This window comes from Ambystoma mexicanum, chromosome 2p, assembly GCF_040938575.1.
Source record: "Ambystoma mexicanum isolate Mex_15411 chromosome 2p, UKY_AmexF1_1, whole genome shotgun sequence".
NCBI lineage: Eukaryota > Metazoa > Chordata > Amphibia > Caudata > Ambystomatidae > Ambystoma > Ambystoma mexicanum.
Window position 1 is genome coordinate 1,150,197,328 of NC_090923.1, and position 22,153 is coordinate 1,150,219,480.

The 22,153-nt window shown below is 46.5% G+C and overlaps 1 protein-coding gene across 4 annotated transcripts in view; it reads left to right on the forward strand.

Annotated features, from left to right (window-relative positions):
• The window catches only part of KDM5C (lysine demethylase 5C), a 1,076,337-nt gene extending 1,062,986 nt beyond the window's left edge, over positions 1 to 13,351 (forward strand). For all 4 annotated transcript variants that reach the window (XM_069645250.1, XM_069645251.1, XM_069645253.1 and 1 more), the window contains 2 exons: positions 8,958 to 9,158; positions 10,050 to 13,351. In XM_069645250.1, the coding sequence (XP_069501351.1) occupies positions 8,958 to 9,158; positions 10,050 to 10,055 (207 nt within the window). In that variant the 3' untranslated portion in view covers positions 10,056 to 13,351. The remainder of the gene's footprint in view (positions 1 to 8,957; positions 9,159 to 10,049) is intronic.
• The last annotated feature ends 8,802 nt before the right edge of the window (positions 13,352 to 22,153 follow it).

A 22,153-nucleotide genomic window follows, 5' to 3' on the forward strand; every position in this document is an offset into this window, starting at 1 on the left:
CGCGGCTGCGCCTACAGGGGATCCACATCTACCCCTACCTGGACGATTGGCTCATCCGCGCAAGGACAAGGGAGCTCGCTATGGAGCATACAGCGAAGACCGTCCAGCTACTCACGGACCTGGGGTTCTCCATCAACTTCCCCAAGTCCCACCTGGTCCCCTCGCAAGTCGCACTGTTTCTGGGAGCCAAGCTCGACACAATGGCGCGTCTGGCCTCACCGTCTGAGGAGAGGACAAAGGCCATCCTAGGCAAGGTGCAGCGTCTGCTGGTCACGGACGTGGCCAAGGTGAGGTCCATCAAGTCCCTCCTCGGGATGATGTCGTCCTGCATATATCTTGTGCGCCTGTGCAGGCTTCAGATGCGCCCTCTACAGGAGTTCCTCGACGCCCGCTGGATACAAGCAACGGGCAGCTTCGAAGACAGGATCCCTCTCAACGAGACCTTCCATCGAGCGATCCGGTGGTGGGGCACTCACGCTCATCTGGCGGCAGGAACAGACTTTCAGACTCCCGCCCACCAGGTGACAGTGACGAGGGATGCCTCCCTGGAGGGGTGGGGAGCGCATACCAGAGATCTTCACGCGAGAGGCCTTTGGCTCCCGGAGGAGAAGCCGCCCCACATCAACATACCGGAGCTCCGGGCAGTGTTCTGGGCCCTCAGGTCCTTTCTCCCGTCCCTCAATGGCAAGGTAGTGAGGATCTTCACCGACAACACCCACAATGTTTTACATCCCGAAGCAGGGCGGAACCAGATCCCCAGCCCTATCCAAGGAAGCCCAGGATCTGTGGCATTGGGCCGTTGCTCAAGGGATGTTTCTGGTGCCGTTTCATCTGGCAGGGATAAAAAACACCATCGCCGACTCACTCAGCAGAGAGCTGTGGTCGTGCCACGAGTGCGAACTACGCCAGTATCAAGTAGACCGACTCTTTCAGCGATGGGGCAAACCCCAGATCGACCTGCTCGCGACGGCAACGAACTCCAAGTGCCAGAGGTTTGCCAGCAAGTTTCCCCAACCGAGGAGCATGGGCGATGCTTTCTCGTTCCCCTGGGACGGCCTGTTCCTATATGCGTTCCCTCCGTTGCTGCCCCGACTCATCAACCAGCTCAAGCGGTCCCAGTGCAGAATGATCCTCGTTGCACTGGCGTGGCCGAGACAGATCTGGTTCCCAGACCTTCTGGACTTGTCAGCGTCCCCACCAGTCAAGCTGTCGACGGACGCAGATCTTCTCTCCAGGGAAGGAGGCGTAATTCTTCATCACGACCCAGAGTCTCTGAACTTGCAGGCTTAGCTCCTGCAGCACTAGAGTTTGGAGGATACGATATCCCGGCTGACTGCAGAGAGGTTCTTGCGAAGGCCAGGGCGTCCTCAACTCTCAGGTGCTACGGACGTAAGTGGAAGAGGTTCTCTATCTGGTGCCGGGCACAGAAAATTAACCCTCTGCGGATTACGGCCCCTCAAGTATTGCCGTACCTACTGTCGCTAGCCAAAGCTGGACTATCTCATGCTTCAATCAAGATACACCTGGCAGCGATTTCCCGATTCACACCAGGACTACAGGGCGGTCATCCCTGTGGTCTCATCGCCTGGTTAAGGAATTTATGAAGGGACTGTTACGATCATTCCCGCCGGTGAAGGCGGCAGCCACGGCGTAGTAACTCAACGTGGTGCTGACCAGGCTCATGGGTCCGCCATTCGAGCCATTGCATTCTGCCCGTTGAAGTTTCTGTCGTGGAAAACAGCGTTCCTGGTGGCCATCACCTCCGCACGACACGTGGGAGAGATCCAGGCACTATCCTGCAAGCCTCCATACCTGACTTTTCACGATACGAGGGTATTGCTGAGGACACACCCCTCCTTCATGCCCAAGGTGCTGTTGGCCTTCCATCTCAACGAGCCCTTGGTGTTACCAGTCTTTTTCCCGTCGCCTTCGTCGCCAGCCGAGAGGACTTTGCACTCGCTGGATGTAGCTAGAGCGCTGAAGTTCTACGTGGACCGAACAAAGAGATTTCGAAGGACATCACAGCTGTTTGTGAACTTTGGACCTGTGAACCAATGGAAGGCTCTCTAAGGCTTCTATTTCCAGATGGCTCTCCGGCTGCATCATGCACTGTCATCGGTTGGCAAACTGACCGTTGCCCGCCGTCCGAGAGCCCATTCGAACAGAGCAGTCGCTGCTACCACGGCATTCTTGTCTGGTGTGCCCCTGCTGGACATCTGCAAGGCTGCTACGTGGAGGCCGACGCACACCTTCAGGAGATTCTACTGCGTCGACCGGGATTCCAGGGAGGAGTCCAGGGTCGGCCAAGCAGTGCTGCGCAACCTGTTCGCTTAAGGTGAGCCTGGTGAGGAGGTCAGAAATGCTTAATGTTGAGTTTTGATGTAATGCTTAATGTTGATCTTTGCCACCTCCTGTGGTTGTGCCTGTGTGTCCTGCTATGTATTCTTATATTCATGAGCATGTGAATCCATGCCAGACCCCATGCTGGAGAAGGAACAAGTTACTTACCTGTAACTGTTGTTCTCCAGCATGGGTCTGGCATGGATTCATATGCAAACCCTCCCACCCCTCTGCGGCTCTTCACCTGGTCATACTGCCACTTTACGTGCTACCAAATCTGAGGATGGCTGCCAGAGGCGGGGCTTAGGGAGAGGGCAGTCATTGGCTGGGGGCAGTATGACCCAGAGACCAGTGATTGATTACTACTGAGAAAGACAGATCAGAAACAAAACTGATACTGATTTTTTCTTTACCGGGGATGCCCGGCCTGATGACGGGGAATATTCATGAGCATGTGAATCCATGCCAGACCCATGCTGGAGAACAACAGTTACAGGTAAGTAACTTGTTCCTTATTCTAAGTGGTTCTTACGAAGTTCCAATCATGCTATTCACAGTTCTATTAAACCTCTCTATCAACCCTTTTGAGGGTGGTAGGCAGTTGAGAACTTGTAGGTGACCCCACACGTTTTCCACATGGCCTGCATGCAGTGGGACATAAAATGTGACCTCTGTTTGATACAACCTCCTTAGGAAATCCTGCTGTGGTTTAAATACCAAGTAGGGTCTTAGCCACTGCCCGAGCAGTAACAGTTTTCACTGGAATAGCTTCAGGGTACATAGTGGCATGGTCCACTACAACCAATATAAATTGGCTACCTGAAAATGTTGGAGGGTCTAGGGGACCAACAATGTCAATCCCCACCCTCTCAAAAGGAACTCCCACAACTGGGAGTGGCACTAAAGATGTCACATTATTGGTTCCACTTTAATCGGATAACTGGCAAGTATAGCAACTTCTACAATGTTTCTCAACCTCTGCACCCATCTTGGGCCAGTACAAGTAGATTGATATCCTCTCTGTTGGTCCTTTTTGATCTCAAATGACGAGCCGGGGGACTTAATGTTCCAACTGTAAGAATGTGTATCTCAATTCGTGGGGTACCACCAGTCTCCTGTGGTCCCCTGGAATAGATTCCACACATTCACTGTAGGGGAGTCCCTCCTCTCAGTACAGCCTATACTTCCCAGGGTCGTGCCCTTCACACTTGGAAGCTGCCTGCCGACACAGACCCTCTAGAGAGGGATCCTCTCTTGGTCGCCTACTGAAATCTGTCCTTGAGGGTCCACCTTCTGCAAGCAAAGTCTGCAGATCAGGGTTGTCTCTTGGATCCAGATCTTTCAGACATGGTTGAATCTCCTACCTCTGACTTATCAGAAGATGGTTCTTCTGGCACCATCTCAGCCGGTGGTAGGGTCACAAGTGTGACCTTGTTTCTCTTCTACAGGAACTTCCTTCCATGAGATTGGGCTTGGGGCCATTCTGTCCTTTAGAGTTTCTGGGTTTCCCCTTGGTCTCAGTTGGAAGGTGTCTTAAGGTTGCCTCCCTTGCTTTCCTTGTCAGCTCCCTTCTCTTCCTAGGAGGCTTTGGGGTGCTGGACGCTACACGGAGGGCCTTCAAGTCATTGTCCAAGAGTACCCTATCTGGCAATTCTGACTGGATACAGAGTGATTTTAACAGTCCTGTCATTACAATTAATGATAGCTGGCAGTATGGGATGTATTTGTATTGGACCTCCTGCTAACTTGGTAAGCCTTTTGGGAGCATTAGCAACTTCCTCAGATTGAAAGAAACTTTCATCTACCACAGTTATTCTGGCTCCCAGTGTCTCTAACGTCAGGGGTGTCCTGTCAATTTACAAGTACACTGTTTTTATAATACTCTTTGATGTTATCTGGAATGGGATTATATACCTCAATTTTCTGTTGGTCCCACAGTCCCAGATATACTAAAGAAACTCTAGCTTGAACATCAATGGGTTCTTCAGCTTGAGAGTGAAAGATAGCACCTGTCATTGGAATATCCACATCATGTGTGAAGGCTAAGCTGAAGGTTTATCCTTACATCTGGGATCTCCATTCACATGGTCACCAGACCCACCAACCACACATTTCCCAAATGTCTTTTGGAATGGGTGGGATCTCATAACCTCTCTGGCTTAGGTCCAGAGGTTTCACTTGCCCTATAAGACTGTTTAGGGGCTTATTTACCCTTACGTTTGTCGCCCTCTTTTGGTGGGGAAATTTTGGAATGATCTTTCTCATCATTTTTATGCTTGTTCCCATCTTCTTTCCTGTTGGAGAACCCTGTTGGTTACTCACAATTCAGCAGCTATTGCTATCTTCTTGGGGGTCCAGTTCCTTAGTCTGCAAGGTGCTGTCTCATCTCTGGGGAACAGGCATCAAAATACTGCCTAGCATGAAGAGTCATCTCATACCATCATAGGTGCTCACCTTGTAGCCCTTAATCCACCCATCTAAGTTGTTCAGGCTTTCACATACCCAAGTTGCCCACACGTTACCATCTCTCGTCTTGTGGTCCGTAAACCTTTTTAGGTATTGGGAAGGGGTCCTGAACCTAGCTATGAGAGCAGTTTTTACCAACTGGTAATCTTGTCTACCCGTATCATTCAACTCCATCACTGCCATTCTGGGGAGCCTAGAGATTACACACAACAAACTCACTTTCACAAATACCTTGCACTTTACATGTAAAATCAAATGTACCCAGCCAATCAATGATATCAGTTTTAGAATCATACACGCTCGCCAAATCTTTGGGGTGACAAGGCCTCCTGTTCCTGGAGGTGTCAGACATAGAGCACTCAAACAGAAGTGGAATCTGTCAAGCTCATGCTGCATCTTTTTTTGCCGGAGTTGCAGTTCCTTCATTTCTTTGTCTCATTTCTGACTGAATATACAGTTTTCTAAATTCAAGCTGCATTTTCATGTTCTCTATTTCTAGAACCAGCTCAGCTGACATGTTAGACATAGGTAGGGGTGAGGTCAGAGGATTGGGAGGTTGATTAACAATTATATTTTCATCCACATTTTCATCTCCATCAATTTCTGGAAGATGAGGGCTTAGTGTTATACTTTGACAATCATTATTTTCCAGATCAATTTTGGGAGTAGGGGTGACAGGCCTACTCACAGATACTTCTTTCCTTTAGTACCAAGTCATTTTTCCTTACATAATTATTTCAGTTTTTCAACAGTAAGACCTTCTGCCTTAAAGTTTTCCATAGTGGACATGGTTTAGTACTTTACGGTATAGTAGCCTTGAGGATGGATTCCTTGATACAATACAACGCAACCAGGAGTCTATGTAATCCAACCTACACAAATCCCACCAGCTGTAAACCCAGTGTTAGGGGAGGTTTTCCCAAAGTCCCTATGAGGTAGACTTTACAAAACTATCCCAATGGTTTGTAGATTCCCCAACTCTTAGTATCAGTCTGTACTACCATGGAACCTTGGTAGAGTGGCAGAGCAGTCAGGCGTATCATAAGAAGAAGATGTGAGCTGAACCTAGCTAATAATGCAATTCAATGAAACAATAGTATATTAAAATATAGATTTATTATACATATACAAGAATTACTTTATAATACTTAGCACATTAAACCACAACACTTTAGAATACTTTTCAAAGGCCACTGCTTAGTTTGTAGTTGCTCGCTGTTACAATTGTTACAGCTTTTGACACTAATGACAGTAATACCGTATTATCAGTAATAACGGGCACTCGGGCACAAAGTTATGTGGTAATTGTATTTAGTTAGCAAAACCGCTTAAGATAATGACTTTTAGGAAGGACAACAGTTGGTTAGTTCAACACTAGCAGAGCTTAAAGATCTTTGCACAGCAAGGTTTTTGAAGTCCAAAATGCAAATCTAGCTAAAGGCAGTTCGGCAAGGTCTCCAAGTCTTGACAAGCAGCTCTAGCCTTTAAGATGCATGAACATGCAACCAACGTTGGAGACCCTGTTAAAGGACTTGCTAACGGGACACAACCAGCAGATTGGGTCAGAGGTAAAAGGCGGTTGCCTTGGACACCTCTCGCACACCAACGCTCTGGGGCAACTTTTTGGATTAAGCTATGCAATCGCGTCCGTCAAAAACCCCCGCCCCCCCCCCCCCCCCCCCCCCCCCGCCCACAGTAACTGTTTGAATAAATGTTTGTGGCTGAGATTCTACATGATCTGGCAGCGCTGGACCCGACCTCAGGATTCCTTGGTCTGGTGACGAAATGCAGGAAAATGTACGGGATGTCTCAGCAGCAGTCTCAAGGGAGGACCTTTGGCATGGATTTCAACAACTTCTCTGGTCACTGAGGTTTTGGCCTCTTTTCTGCAGCACCAACAAAGGATGCAATTCGCCCTTTCCAATCGTCTTTGGTTCCAGAAGTCCTGCAATAGAGTGCGGGGACTTGGACAGGTCGCATTGTGTCTCTGGGGGTTCACCTAGAGCTCAGCAAAGACTTGGACGGATTAGGCCTTTCCACGACGATGCACTTGAATTGGGTTGGAGGTCTCTTTGTATTCGCGGTTTGCAGCTCTGGAAAGTCACAGGACCTCCAGAGATGGCTCTGATTAAAGTACGTCTTGGGACTGGTTGTTCCCACCAGTCAAAGGGAAGGAGTCGTTCTCTTCTGAGTTCTTCTTGCACATAGAAAACTGGGTAAGGACAGCAGTGGTCGCTTCGCATTGTTGCAAAGGGTCTGCAGGCGTCTCTGGTAGTATTCTTCTTCGGTTACTTCAGTTTCCAGTGGTCGACTTGCCTTTCACCTCAGGAACCTCACCTTTTATTCAGTTTCAGCACACACTCCTATGCAATCTCAACAGTTTACAGAAAGGGGCGGGCATCTGTCCAATCAGGACAGCCAGACCCCAAGTGGGAGCTGGTTCCATTCAGGCAGAGAAAGGGCAGGGGAGTGAATAACTCCTCTCTCTCTCTCTCTCTCTCTTTCTCTCTCTTTCTCTCTTTCTCTCTCTCTTTCTCTTTCTCTCTTTCTCTCTCTCTTTCTCTCTCTCTTTCTCTCTCTCTTTCTCTCTCTCTCTCTTTCTCTCTGTCTTTCTCTCTCTCTCTCTTTCTCTCTCTCTCTTTCTCTCTCTTTCTCTCTCTTTCTCTCTCTTTCTCTCTCTTTCTCTCTCTTTCTCTCTCTTTCTCTCTTTCTCTCTCTCTTTCCCTCTCTCTTTCCCTCTCTCTTTCCCTCTCTCTTTCCCTCTCTCTTTCCCTCTCTCTTTTTCTCTCTCTCTTTCTCTCTCTCTTTCTCTTTCTTTCTCTTTTCTCTCTTCCCCTCCCGGGCAAAGCACACACAGACCTCCCCCTACCAGAATGCTAGAAGGGCTAACAAAGAACAACCACACTAGAAATGGTGAAAAGAGAAAGGAACCTCCAAGTTATTACGTATGTGACTCTATTGTGCATAACCGGGGCTATGAACATAGCCTGCGATAGAAAATCACACGATAGTTGGTAGAACACGTCCACTGCTACCAGCCATAACTAGAAGGTTTTTTGTGACTAAAATGTCATGCAAACAGACAGAAGGGGGATACAAAGTATCCCCTTGGCACTCCACATAAGGTAGTATGTGCCAGTGTCTCAGAATATAAAGTTTTAAGAGAGATACAAAGTGTTCTTCTATCCTTAAGAACAGTAGAAAGTAAGGATGAGGTAGGAATCTCAAAGGAGAGCCCAAAGGATTCCCAGCAACACTGCCCTTAAGGTGCAGTGTGCTGCAAAAGTAAAATGTAGATGCCTTGAAAGAGATATGCAGGAAAGTAGACTCCATAGAAAAAGTAAAACTCAGAGAACAGAGTTCCAAAAGGTAGAGCCCATAAGAATGAATGAGCGGATAAAGGCTCCACTCAATCAAGATATAATGAAACAGATCCAGAACTCCAGCAAAAAGTGCTTGGGGTCTCACTAGGAGAGTGGACGAAGCATACAAATTATACATCTCCCTAACACCTCAAGTGGTCTGCTTGTAAATGAGCCCTTGAGTTGATGGTCATTAGACTACTTTTTGATTGCCAAAAATCTTTTCAGGGCACCTTCACAGTCCAACTACTCAATAAATGCTGAAATACTGCAATGCATGTGAATCGTTAACATGTCACACTGGAGCGCTTGTGCTGCAGGTAAGTGCTGTTTCTTTGTTGTGTGCCTAATAACTGCTGTTCTATGGGATATAGTCACCTCTTGACATAGAAAATGTAGGAAGTGCTCATTGTGCTGATTTGCTTCTTCTGTGAATGCCAAATAAATAAGTCAATCGGACTAGCCTTCCTTAAGTAGAGACTACATTACTGGTCCCCTTTGCTGTCCGACTGGCCTTCCTTTGTGCTACTCCAACAATTATGCTCTTGCCCAATGGCTGTTTCTTTGCCCTCCATTTTCTTTTTCTTTTGGCCTCATGCACATGTACCCACCTTTCCATTATCTACTTGCTATTTCTATGTTCCTGCTCTGTACATTTTTCAATTGTTTACATGGGTGCCTTGGTCACTTTTTTATTTTAGTGGTATTTATCTTCCTTCGTTTCTGATGGTCTGTTCTTTCTCCGGTCCTCTGTGACTCCATTCGTTTATGAATATTGTCATCCTATAGATTGAAAGAAATGAGAGGCAAGCAGTGAAATGCAAAGGCAAGGAGCCTGAGAGAAGGAGGAAGCGGAAGCCTGAGAGGGGGGAGTATGTGCCTGTGCAGAAAGAGGAGCTGCAGCCAAAGAAGCTTCGAGCAGATATGAGCAAAGATCAGAAAGAGATATCTCAGAAAGCAGTAACAGAGAACAGCCAGAACGGAACAGAGGTAAGGCTTTGTGAGGGAAATGGAAGGGTATGGGGCAGGGAATAGACGGGAAGAGTGAGGTGTAAGTCCTGAAAGGGTAGCTGAAGAGAGGTATAAGTGCAAAATGAAAACTTTAAAATTAAGTCAGTTTGGTGGGGCTTGAAAGATGTGGATAAGGGTGGCGAGTTGTGCTGAAAAAGGGTCGCTTTTGGGTGGTTAACTTTCATGTATGTTTGAATCTTTTAAGTATGGTTCCAACTTAGTAGAATTACATTAAGGAAAAGGGGATATTTTGGTTCCACTGTTGACAATAGCATGTCTCTGAAGTTAATAAAAAGGTTTTTAAGGTGGTGTAATATATTTTCTCTATGGGATAAGTGTGCTGCAGAAGGCGATTGCCTGCCTTTGAAGATGCTTAAGGTTTGTCAAATGTTTGCTGTATTCTGCACTAACAATATTTCCTTCTCTGCCAATTTCCCTCTACAACACTGTTAATATATGTTCCTCCTTCCATACCCCTTCTTTCTGCTTCATCCATTCTTCACTCCTTCTCTGCCCATTCCCCTTTCTGTCCTCTCCTCTGTCGTATATTTGTATTTTCTTTGTGCAAAACCATTTTGATTACCTTCCGTTTCTTTCCTTCATCTCTCACCTTTATTTTCTCACTTCACTATATGTATCCTGCAACCACCCCTTTATACTCCTATTCCTCTTGCCTTTTCTACTTTCTTTCCTTCTTCGCTTCTCTCCATTCTGTTCTGTATGTCTCCTTTATATCTGCCTTGTCTGTTGTCAAAACTGAATCCCTGTCCTTTCTGTTGTCTTATTTACTGCTTTCTTCTCTACATTACCACTTTATTGCTTTGTCTTCTATACTATTGTTTCCAACACGTGCCTCTTGCCTTTCTGCAGTTGTGACGGAGAATCATCTGATGCTGTCTGCCACAGATGTCCCTGTGCCCCGTCTTCCCAAGCTGGGACTCTTCTGGACTCAGGCCTGCACCTTGCACACAGTCATGTTACAGACGCATGAGGATTGGAGAACCGCTGGCCCAGAAGCATTGTGGGGCATCAACCCTGGGCTGGGGACAAAGCCTCGGACGGACTTCTTTTCTTATTTATGCTTCGAGGTTTTTTTCTTGGTGGTGGGGTCGAAAAGGCAAGCAGTGAAGTTGCAAATGGAAAGCAAGTAAAACTTTCTTCCACGGAATCCCAGAACTTTAAGAAGAAAGAACTGGTTGGGATGTCAGGACCTCCTGTGTTTTGTTTTCCCAGAAAGATACAATGATACCTCAGACGAGGAGTGGGCTGGGTGGGGCCCATGCAGTTTTAGCCCTTCCTAGCCACTCCGCTTCTTGGAGCCAAACAATGTTGTTTCAGGGGGACAAAACGCCAGAACTCCAACTCCCACTGTCGAGTGAAATTCACTCCCAACCTAGCGCTACACCCCCAACCTGCACCTTTTCAGCTGCTACCTGGAGCTGCTTGGGCACACGGAGAAGAGGACAATACTCCACCCTGCATCTAATCCCCAAAAACAACAAAAATTGATGCTCTAGCAGTGCTTTGTCTTACAGAAGGCACACATTATGCCAGGCTATTCCTAAAAAGGCTTCCTTGAGTTGAGGGTGTGGCACTGGGGTAGTGGTTATTCTGATGCATTCTTTTGAGAACAGGGAGTGGATAATTTCCTGTGGCTCTTTGGCACCGGAGAGCTGGATCTTTCCCTTTAAGCCACTCCAGGACAATCAATTGGTTTCAAGTTGTACTTCATTTCTAGAACTGTCAGTCGATCATGACCTGTGGTTTAATTCCGAGGCCATAAGGTTAATCATGACTTGAGTCTTTCTTCAGACATTTGGCAATGGTTTGGGGACATTTGGCACTGCTGCAAAACTTTGTCCAGGACCATGGGTTGGTAACTATAGGCTATTTCAAATGTGTTGGTTTACAATCTCTGTGCTTTAATCTGGATACAGTTCTTGTAAGGGTATGTAGGCCATGTAAGTGAATATGGTTGTTTCTTGGTCTGTAGGCCATACACAAGTCTTACGGTTGGTTGCTGTCTGCAGGTTTCATATCTGCTCTGACATTGTGTTGGTTGCAGTCAGTTGATCAAATCCAGGATGTTGTTGGTCATGGTCTGCTGGCTGCCCCAATACATTGGGTTTGTTCACACCTGTTGTCGGATCCAGGACAGTAGGCTGATTGTGGTCTGGCCAGGGCTTTAGTTTCTTGGTATCTGTGGGCCACATCAGCACATTGGGTTCAATGGGCTCTGTAGGTCCCATCAAGGTTTAGTTGTATTCTACCGGGTATATATAAAGTACTGTTTTGGTTTTAGCTTGTATGTTAACACAAGGGGCATTGGATGGGTTACAGTCTGGAGGCTGCTTCCATGACAACTGGGTTGGTCATGGTCTGTAGGTCGTATTGAGAGCATTGTGTTAATCGAAGTGAGTAGGATACCAGGACTGTAGCAGACTCTTCTAGGATGTCTTGCTCATCCCCTGCAGCAGTTACTTGCAACACTCGTGTAGCACCTAAGATCCATTTGTGGTCAATAATGTAGCCTGTGATGTTGTTGAGACAAAGGACCCCTTTAGTTGGGAGTGTGCTATTCTTCAGCCACCTTGTTGGTACCACTAATCCAAACATATTTTATACAACATATGCCCAAATACAACTGCAGGAAAATCGGACTCTTCCCAACAACTCGCATCTGTCTTAGCAACAGACTTCCACACACTTTTGGGTATCTGAAAAGATCACATCAGAAAGGTGATGCCCATCCAGCCACCCATTGAAAATAAGTCCATTCTCTGCACTGTCAATGAGCAGTAACGTAATATATGTTTCATGGTTCTGATTTGTATTTAAACTTTATTTTTCCTCTATCCTCAAAATTTCCTCTTAAACTCTGCAAAGGTACTCTACTTTTCTTTCTGTGGCCTCGGCAATAACTCTCTTGAGACCCACATATGCTGCTGGGTGACAACATGCTCTGCTATGCTCCTTTCAGTAAGATATATCATTAAAATAGCATGTTTCGACGTATGGCGTAGTAATTATTTCCTTTCTACAAAATAACACTTGAATTTACCCACCTCATGCTTTCAGGGACTTCCTTCTTAGGCTGTTTCCAGAATGACATGTTCTATCCACCCCCATCTCTCTCCTGCAGTATTCCTGGCTCCTCTGGTTGGTCCTTGCAGATATTGCTTGGGTCTGGTGCTGGCTTAGATGCTCCTGGAGCCCTCCCTTTTTCTGGTTTCCTCTGACCTGCTCTCAGATCATGATGGTTTTCTGTGCTTAGCTTGTAGTGAACACTTGCCAACCCATTGTCTTTGTGCTTTAAGCAGCCTCCTTTTACTTGTCTCAGATCTGTCACTTTTGCAGTTCCATCGCATATGAAAGGCCCATGCCCTGCCTGACACCATGTCTAAAGAAGTTGAATTGAATTTTACATAAACTGGTTCCCAATTCCATATGCTTGGGAATGTTGGGTTACGTGACTCAGGAAATGCTCCTGTGTCCTTGTTGTGTTGAAATTTGGCTTGAATTGTATATGAAAGACTTCTGTCTTAGTTTGTAAACACTTAAATTAAATGGTCGATGTAAGGCCACTGTCGTTTGCCTATGAATACAGATCTGGATTGTATGGGGCATGGAAGGCTTTCGACATCCTTGTTTATGAAGGATTGTATTTCCTACGAAATGGCCTCCCATGTCTTTACTACCAAATTAAATGGCACAGGAAAGACTACTTCCTCCTATGTAACGGGGGAAATGGGAATGGATGGTAAAACGGCCTCTCTATTCTAGTTTATGAAAAATGTTATGAATAATGTATGGAGGAGCCTAATGGTTACTCGTGTGGAGAAGTTGTATTCACCAACAAAAAGATTAGCCCCTATGTTTTGGGGACATTTGTTTGAGTGATAAATTGAAGGCCTCTTGTTTCCTGGTTCTTTGTATCTGGGAAGTTTCTTTTGTCTCCCAAGTTGCTCTCTAGAAAGCTCTGGAAGCTAGGAATCCTCTCCTGAATGTCTGTGGTGCTGCTCCTTCGAGGCTTTGCCTCTTTCCTTGACCCATATTTCACATTGTAATTAAAGACTTGTTACCCATGTAATTTACTTTGTTCCCAACACTTTGTTAAAAAAAAAGTTGCGTTTTCTCAGCGTAGAAAATAAAATAGAGAAGTGTTTTTTGAATCTCTTTTGTGTTTTTAAGTATTTTTTGATCCTTCCTTTGACTCGCTGCCATACACCTTCGATGAGACTGTGCATCTTTGTACTGTAGCTTCGAATGGATTGTGTCCTCCCAGGAATTCCTCATCTTTGATATAGTCCCATTCAGCGTCGGCTGTTTCAGAAAGAATTTGATAGGAGAGGGCACAGTGCGTTGTCAATCTCGTGTCCCTCTGCGGTCTCCATCTGCACTAGAGTATGACATCGACATTGGTATAGATTGCGTGCACTGCGCCATTGCCTCAGTTCACCTTTTCTGCATGCACAGCATGTTTTGGACGGTTCATTTCTACTGCGTAGGAGTGTTTTTTCTTCATAAAATGTCGACCCCTAAAACCGGCTTCAAAAAGTGTGCGGATTGTGGGCAGAAGATGTGCATCACAGACCCACACCCTATCTGCCAAAGTGTTGTGTACTAATTTCGAAAGACACCCCTTGAGTGGAGGGAACCAAACTGTACCGACTGTACAGACAGTACAAATGAAAGATTTGGGAAAGTGCATCTTTTGGACATTCATATGGACATCAAGAGAAATGAGGAGCATTGCAAAGAAAAAAAGCTCAAATGGAAATGTAGCACTCATTTCTTTGTTTCCACAGTTCTGTTCCTTTGACCCCGACCAACACAGATGAGAATCTGATATCTACTGAAGATGTAAGTGGATCCGTAGTCATACCTAATGAAAAAATGCCTTGTAAAAGGAACTATGAAAATGAAAGTACTATTTTGAAAGATGACCTGGATACGGTTAGCCTTGGCTTACCAGAGAGTCGTTTACAAGATACTCTTGAAACCACTGGCAGTTAACACAGATGAAGAGGAAAGTAGAAGAGACAACTGCATGATTGCACTCAAGTTGTAACTTACAATTGTGAGCTGTCTCCTAGTTCCTAAATTGGCAAACCGGATGCATGCTTCTTTGGTCTCAAAAAAGAAATGCCTGCCTCATAAAGGGAATTTCAGACCGATTCTGGTAAAGAAATGAGTCAGAGTGGTCGTACAAATGGCACAATGACCAATGTTTGGAAACTAAAGTTTTGAAAAGTAGGTGCATCAGATGCGCATGTCAGCAATACAAGACAAAAATGATTTTGAAACAAGTGATGCAAGTTTCAGACAAGCTGTTAATTTAGATTGTGCTACATCTCAGAGTTCCTTGGTTTGTAGTCCTACAAAGATTCAGAATGTGACTGAACATTGTGCAGTTTCTTCTATCTTACCTGGAAGCCAGAATGGCGTTAGGAATGGACATGTATGTAAAGGAAAGCCAGATCAATCCGGTTTTGGTTTAGAGGATGAATTGCAGCATTCAAACACAGCCTTCTCAGCCCTTATGCATGACACTGGAGGGCAACAAGACTGTGAAGATGGTAACTCCCATGAAAATCAAGCTATCCCCTCTGATTCAGACTTGTCAGGTTGCTGATCTTGCAGACCATATGACATGCTAGATTTTGTAGAAAAGTCAAACTCATCTACTCTTTTGGATGATGAGGCACTTTCTGATTTTCAAATGACAAACACTAAAATTATCCAAATCTGTAGCCCCATCCTTTGGGGAGCCATACCTAACTTTTCTGGTGGCCCTTCCCCCGCCCCAAATGGATAGGGGGGGCCATCTCATGTAACCCTCCCTGAGGGCAGATGTCCCTTCCTGGGAGCAGAAATCTGCCCCCAGGGAGGGCTACTTGAGGTTCCCCCATCCACTTGGTGTGGGGGGACACCTCCCTTTCATTGCAGAATAATTCCTGGTGGTCTAGTGGACTCCCCACCCCCTGCCCAAATTTACCAATATTTTTTTGGGCCCTTCCCTAGGGGGTAGATGGGCACCCATCTGCCCCAAGGGGGACCAAACCTGCAGCCCCATCTTTGGGGAGTCGTGCCCAACTTTTCTGGTGGCCCTCTTCCCCCCCCTCCCACCCCAAACGGATGGGGGGGCATCCCATGTAACCCTCCCTGGGGGCAGATGCCCGTTCCTAGGAGAAGATATCGGCCCCCAGGCAGAGCTACATGAGGTGCCTCCCCATCCACTTGGGGTGGGGGGGGGTGAGGGCAACCCCCCTTTCATTGGAAAATCTCCTGGCAGTCTAGTGCGCCCCCGTGAACCTCAAATCCACCCATGTTTTCATTCAATTTGTTTGTTGTTTGGGCCCTTCCCTAGGGGCAGATGGGCCCAAACCTGCGGCCCCATCTTTTTGGGGGACTGTCCACACTTTCATAGTGTAACCTCCCCACCCGAAATGGATGGCGGGGGGGCATCTCATGCAGTCCTCCCTAGGGGCAGCAATCTGCCCCCAGGGAGGGCTACATGAGGTGCCCCCCTCCACTTGGGGTGGGGGGGAGGGCCACCCTCTTTCATAGTAAAATCTCCTGGTGGTCCCTTTCCAATAACACCTCCCTCGATCTCAACGGCTCAATAATGCCTGAGATCGAGGGAGAAGGGCACTTGCCTTCTCTCTTTCACTGTGGCAGCCGAAAATGGCTGCCGCAGTGAAATTGCTTGAAGTTTCACGCACGCCGACGTGAAACAAAGAAATCCACCCCCCCGCGCCATTAGAAGGAACCTCCCCTTCACATAGCCTGGGGGTTGGATTTCAGTTTTGTGCCAAAAAGGACAAGCTATCTCGTCCTTGGCACTTAAGAGATTAAGGATGCTGACTCTTAACTGTCTTTTTAACGGCTATCACCTCGGTTCGTAGAGCCAGCTAGTTGCAAGCCTTATCTTGTAATCTTCAGTTTACCACATTTTAGAAGGAACATGTTGTGTTGAGGGTCTGCCCTTCTTTTCTACCGAAGGTGGTCTCTGAATTTCATTTGGCACTGAAGATTGTGCTGCCTACTTTTTATCCGCCACCACATCATTCCAAAGAGGAGGAGAGGCTTAATTACCTAGATCCAAAAAGGGTGTTGAGTTTCTAAATCAATAGACTGGCAAAACTGTGACCGGACGATCTGCTTTTTGTCGAATATGCTGGTCACAAGCTGGGTCAAGATGTAACCATGCAAACTTTATCCCGTTGGATTATTTAATGCATTTCTGAATGCTATAACTTGGCAAGCAACGATGTCCCTGCCGACTTACAAGCTTGTTCTACCAGAAGTGTGGCTACTTCTTTGGCTTTGCAACAGTGGGTACCAGTGCAGGACATCTGTAGTGCTGCAACTTGGTCTTCTCTTCATACCTTCACAAGGGATTATTGCCTGGATTCTGCATCAGGTCAGGAGACGAAATTTGGGAAAGCTGTTATTCACAGCATTAATGAAAGTACATTCTCTGTTCCCTCCTCCTGCTACATACGGCTATGGGAGTCTATCAAAGATGAGGAATACATGGGAGGACACAATCCATTCAAAGAACAAATTACTTACCACTAATGTCTTTTCGACTGGATGTTCCTCCCACGAATCACTCATTTCCCTCCCAACCTGCCCCTCTACATTCCGGAGCATTGCCATGTTATACACCTTCCTCTCTTCCAACGTCTGATCATCTTGTGGACTTGTGAGAGGTGCTGTAGATACCAATTGCGCGGTCATACTGCCGAGGGACACAAGATAGATGCTCTCTGCTGTGAAAGTAGTTTCTGTAGCAGCTGACGCTGGATGGGAATATATCAAAGATGAGTGATACGTGGGAGGAACATCCAGCCGAAATAACATTACATGGGGTAAGTAATTTGTTTTTCTACACTTGTTACAAATGTAGTTACCTCCGTTTGTGTCAGTCTTAGCCAGATCTGGTGTATATGTATGGTTGGTCGCGACCCAGCCCCCAGAACCCCCCCCCCCAATTGCCCTCCCCCTTTTATGCCCTTCCTGTTTAAGGAAGTGATTGAATTGCATAGTAGGTCTTCTACCCCGCATAATACTTACTTTAATGTCTCACATCCTAACCGCCTATGTTCCTGGAATATGCTTTTCTATATGGGAGACCACAACACTTGTCATGGCACCTCAGCACGTGTGGTCCTTTGCACCCAGGCTGTACTCCCACTCCGCCTTCTCTGATCATTAATTTATTTCTGCATGAAGATATCCAAAGTGCTCCCCAAGCCTATGCAGCTGCTTTTTTCATCTTCGAGGGGGTCACTGCTTCTGTTTTTAGGTTTCCTCCATGGACAGTCTGAGATTACTTTATAGCACACGCAGCTGATTTTAAGGAATGTGCCACCCTACAACACACGCACAGTTGTACAGATAAGCATTACAAGCTCTGTCCTTGGTGCCTGGGGTTAGGGGTTCAAAGCGATGTCCCTTGGATCAGCTGCAGCCGAATTTTCTCAGCACACCACCATTTTAACAGTAGAACTATCAAAATTGTGCTGCGACTCATGTCAGTTGCTGTTCCCTCCTGTTTTGGTTCAGGGATTTCTTCTAATGTGTCTATAGTGCAGGAAGCAAATGTCTAAATGCTGTGTGTAAAGAAATAACCAACTTCGCCACCTGATTAAACATGGGGAAATTAAGGGCAAGCACATTGTCAACAAATATTAGTTAGTTGTAAGCCAAATACTAGGTGACGCTCTATCCAGTGTATTCTCACAACTCTTTGGAAATAGATGCAAAGACATTTCAGTAGTCCGGATTGGCTCCTACATTACAGTTAAGCACAATATGTAGGAAGATATATTTTTCTACAAATATACAGTCTTTAAAAGGCACTTGAGGGCCCCATTGGGGAAAACGGTAAGTGACTATGGTGCAAAACTGGCATATAATCTGATGCATTGAGTCACCATCCTGATCACACTAAATCTTTCTTATCATTTGTCCTGCTCACACCATCTCATCTCGTAGGAATTGCCTGCTGCCCAAGAAGGCCCTGCAAAGCATTATGGACGTAGTGCTATCAATGTAAAATTGTAAACATGTGCCGATTGCTCACTGATCCGTTCATGCATTAGCCCACTCTCCATGTATGTATAACCACCCGTCACACCATATCGTTTTGGAAGGAAACACTTCAGCTCACTTAACACATATGCTATCCTACCACATATTCCTCATCTCTAGAAATAGCTCCATAGCTAGCCTGAATCCAGAATGATTTTCACAACCACCAGAGGGTGCAGAGCAACTTCACACCAATTCCTTAATGTTGTCTTTGGCACTGCTGGCTCCTGTTGTAACGTACAAAGTAGACTCATAACTTTCTTTTCCACAGGCCAGACTTTATTTAGAGGAATCACTCTCTTTGAACAATGACTGCCTGTGCTGTATCCTGCCTGTGGTAGTGTGGCACCAAAGGTTGCTGTGAATATCCCCCAAGCACCCAGAATTACAAATAGTCTGTGTGTGTTGGTTGTATGCCCTTAGACATAATTATGCTGCACCATGTTATAAGGATAAGCTGTGACAGAAAAGTGAACTTGGAGCCGTTGAGGCAGGTCTGGTGTTAGCAGGCTTAAAAACATTGTGTCCAGCTAGACCAAATTTGTCGTGGGTTGTAACTGCCTTCTAATGTGAGTGGATGGATAGCCGTGCAGGTGGTGGATGTCCACAGAAGTGGTGCATTTATACGTACCTAGAGCACAGATGGAGCTTCATCATTGATGTTTCTGTGTCTTCAGATCATCTGAAAAACAGCAGCTACCCTCATAGACTCCTTGAGGCACTTTGGACCGGCTACCCTCAAGTCTACTAAACGCAACTAGGATACAGCGACAAACTAACAAAAATTAAGTCTCGCTGGACACATAGTCTCTTGCACTTGCACACACTCATGACCCCACTCAGCACCCGCCCACATACCTGATCTATTGAGTTGCTTACTGGAGCCTATTCAGCTCATCTAATCCCTAATCTTGGCCAAATGAACACCCACGCATTCTAAGCCTTTTGAGAATAGTCCCATATCTGGACTTCGGTTGCCACGGGCGTTCCCACCACACGCACATGAGACCATATTGGGAAAAGGTGCTCTATGAATGGCTTACTCAAAATAATGCGCAATATCGAGCTCTAGATTAATAAATCTATTCCAAACTGTGTATAGCGACCATCCCGATAGTGAAAATAAAATCTCAGGATATTGACGCGTGAGGGATCTTGGATACTGTACATGTAACAGTAAGGTTAGTATTACAGGAATGCCCTGTCGTTGCCCCTTTTTCATCTTTGAAAACAAATGGTTTAATACTCTGCACCATCCACTAGATGTCAGCCTATGTAAAGCATGTTCGAATCTAAGCAGATCCCAGCAGCAGAAAGATGTGGGTAATGTGTGTTTTATATATAAATTTCTGAGGCTTGTGGAATCTGCTTAGACCACATGCTGTGCATATGCCGACATCTAGTGGAAGCTGCGGAGTACTACAGTTGTTGTTTTCGAAACTCAAAGGGACATCGACAGGGTGTGCCATTAATACTATCCCTAGTGTGACGTCCACTGTACCCATGATCTCTCGCGCGTCGAGGTCCCTCGGATTGTTTTTTTCCACAATTCTAGATGGACGCGTATAGTGGAATTTCTCTTTCGGCGTAAAGCCATTCACTTATTTCAATTATCGATAGTTAATTCTTTCTATCGTTTACTTCACCGACCTCCGAAATATCACGCCGGTGCAGTACTACCGCCCCGGGCCTCAGCCCAGACAGGGAGAGAGGGGGAGGTCATTTTAGGATGTATATGCCCCCTATCCTTAACTATTTTCGCCCAGCTGCCATAGTTTGCAGTTCTGGACAAGACCCCATTTAAATTCTGCCCCAAGTACAATCGTAAATTCCTGTGGGTCGATGAGCATTTAGTCTGTAATGTGTCTCCCAAGAGATCACGTTGAAACGTCTTGTTGAGCGTGTAGGCTCTTCAAACCGAAGACTTTAAAGGACCGCTCAACAAAACGCTGGGACCACTACGGCAGGCAGCTCGAGGCCATGGAGGTAGAAGGCGCTTTCAGTGATGGCAGCAATGCAGCCGTTTCGGACAGCGAGGGCGACGGGTTAGCTCTGGCTACCCAAGCGCAGGCCCCTGACCCCAGAGGACAGGCCGGCGGCCATGTTGTGGGGACTAGACCCGGCTGCGGAAGCGCATCAAAATCGCACACCACTAAACACATAAGCCCAAGTCGAGACTCGACACATGGGTTGGTTGTTCGACAACGCACTGCACCCAAGGAAAGGTCTGTTGAGTCCCTGTCCTCTGGACATTCTTGCTCGATCGCCACACAACAGGACCCAACCGTCGAAAGACGGCATAGGTGTTGCGCGCAAAACTCTCTCCGAAAGCCGGTCGTTCACAGACAAGGCTTCGGCCCTTCCCACTCCCGAAAGTCGACGTGTGGTGTCAAATCAGGTAGTAGGTCCCAAACAGTCGTTTACACACGGCTCTGGGCGCTGGGGGGGGCGGAAACAATACACAAGAAGAAGTCCTCAAAAAACCCTCATAGGGATTAAAGGCTTCTTAGGGGAAAAAACCCCTCGGAAGGAAAAACCTAGAGAATCTAGGCCCATATCTCATAAAGATAAACAAATCTAAGGTAATACCTCCCACAGATGAGGACTTAGAACTTCCTTCACAACCTTTGGTAATCCCAAGTTCAAAAGAATGGTCGTCACAAGACCTAGACAGTGATGAGAATTGCCTTTATGGCCAATTTCTACGAAAAAGACCCTGCATTACTTCCAGAGTTTCCACTCCACTCCCCCCACCTCAGCTCCCTCTGGGTCACAGGTCTCTGCTCTGCCAACTCAACCCCCTTCTAAAAGGTCTCGTACCGATGTTCCACTGCAAAGCACAGGCATAAAACTCTGACCCAGAATCAGAGCACGAAGATCTCTCTATTGTAGAGGCAGCTGACCCTCAGTATGATGATGATACAGCAGACCCTTATTATGGGGATGATGAGGACCAAGAGACTGACCCCGAGGCCAATATGTACCCTATAGAATCTCCTATTGATCAAGACCCTCCAATTGTTGATTCTCCTATTGATAACAAACCCCTTCTTAATGAGGTGCTAGCCAAGGCAGCTGAGCGCTTTCAAATTGACACCCAGAAGGTACAGTAGGATAAGGACTTTATGGAACAGATCCTTGGGGGACAAGAAAACAGTGGCGCAGTTTATTCCTCTACTGAAGTCAGTGCAGTGCAGGATACTACCGTCATTAGAAGCCACTAACCTTAAACAGGCTGTAAACCCACGAGTAGAAAAGCTATTTAAACCTGCACCTTGAGACCCGTTGTATATTAGAGGGCAGCTGAGGCCAGACTTGTTAGTTGTAACTATAACTAGGAAAAGAGCGGACACCCCCCACCCCCTTGCTTCCTCTGAGGCCCCACCTGACCCGACAAGGAAAGGAAAAAGATTTACACCATGGGTAGAAAGGTTGCCTCCTCTGCGGCTTATCAGACCAGAATTGCGAACAATGCAACACTTTTTGGCCAGTTAGAACTGCCACAAATGGGAGGAAGTGTCTGCTTTACTTTCGTCTGTCCCAGAGCCACTGAAGTCCCAGCTAGCACAGGTGGCTGCAGAAGGGAGGGCAGTGTCAAGCTGTTTACTTAAGACCAACCTTGACGCGGCGGACAATGCCGGAAGAATCATTGCTCAGGGTACTGTTATTAAACGGCATGCTTGGCTGTGCCAATCAGGTTTCAGGTCAGAAACGCAGGCCACCCTAATAAACATGCCTATTGAACCCAATGTGCTCTTCGGCAAGGCCGTCGAATACGCCCTTAAGACAGCCAAGGAAGAGTATGACATGCTTAAATCGTTGGGCTAACTCACCAACAAGCCTCCTGGCCAGAGGGGTAATGGCAATTTTTG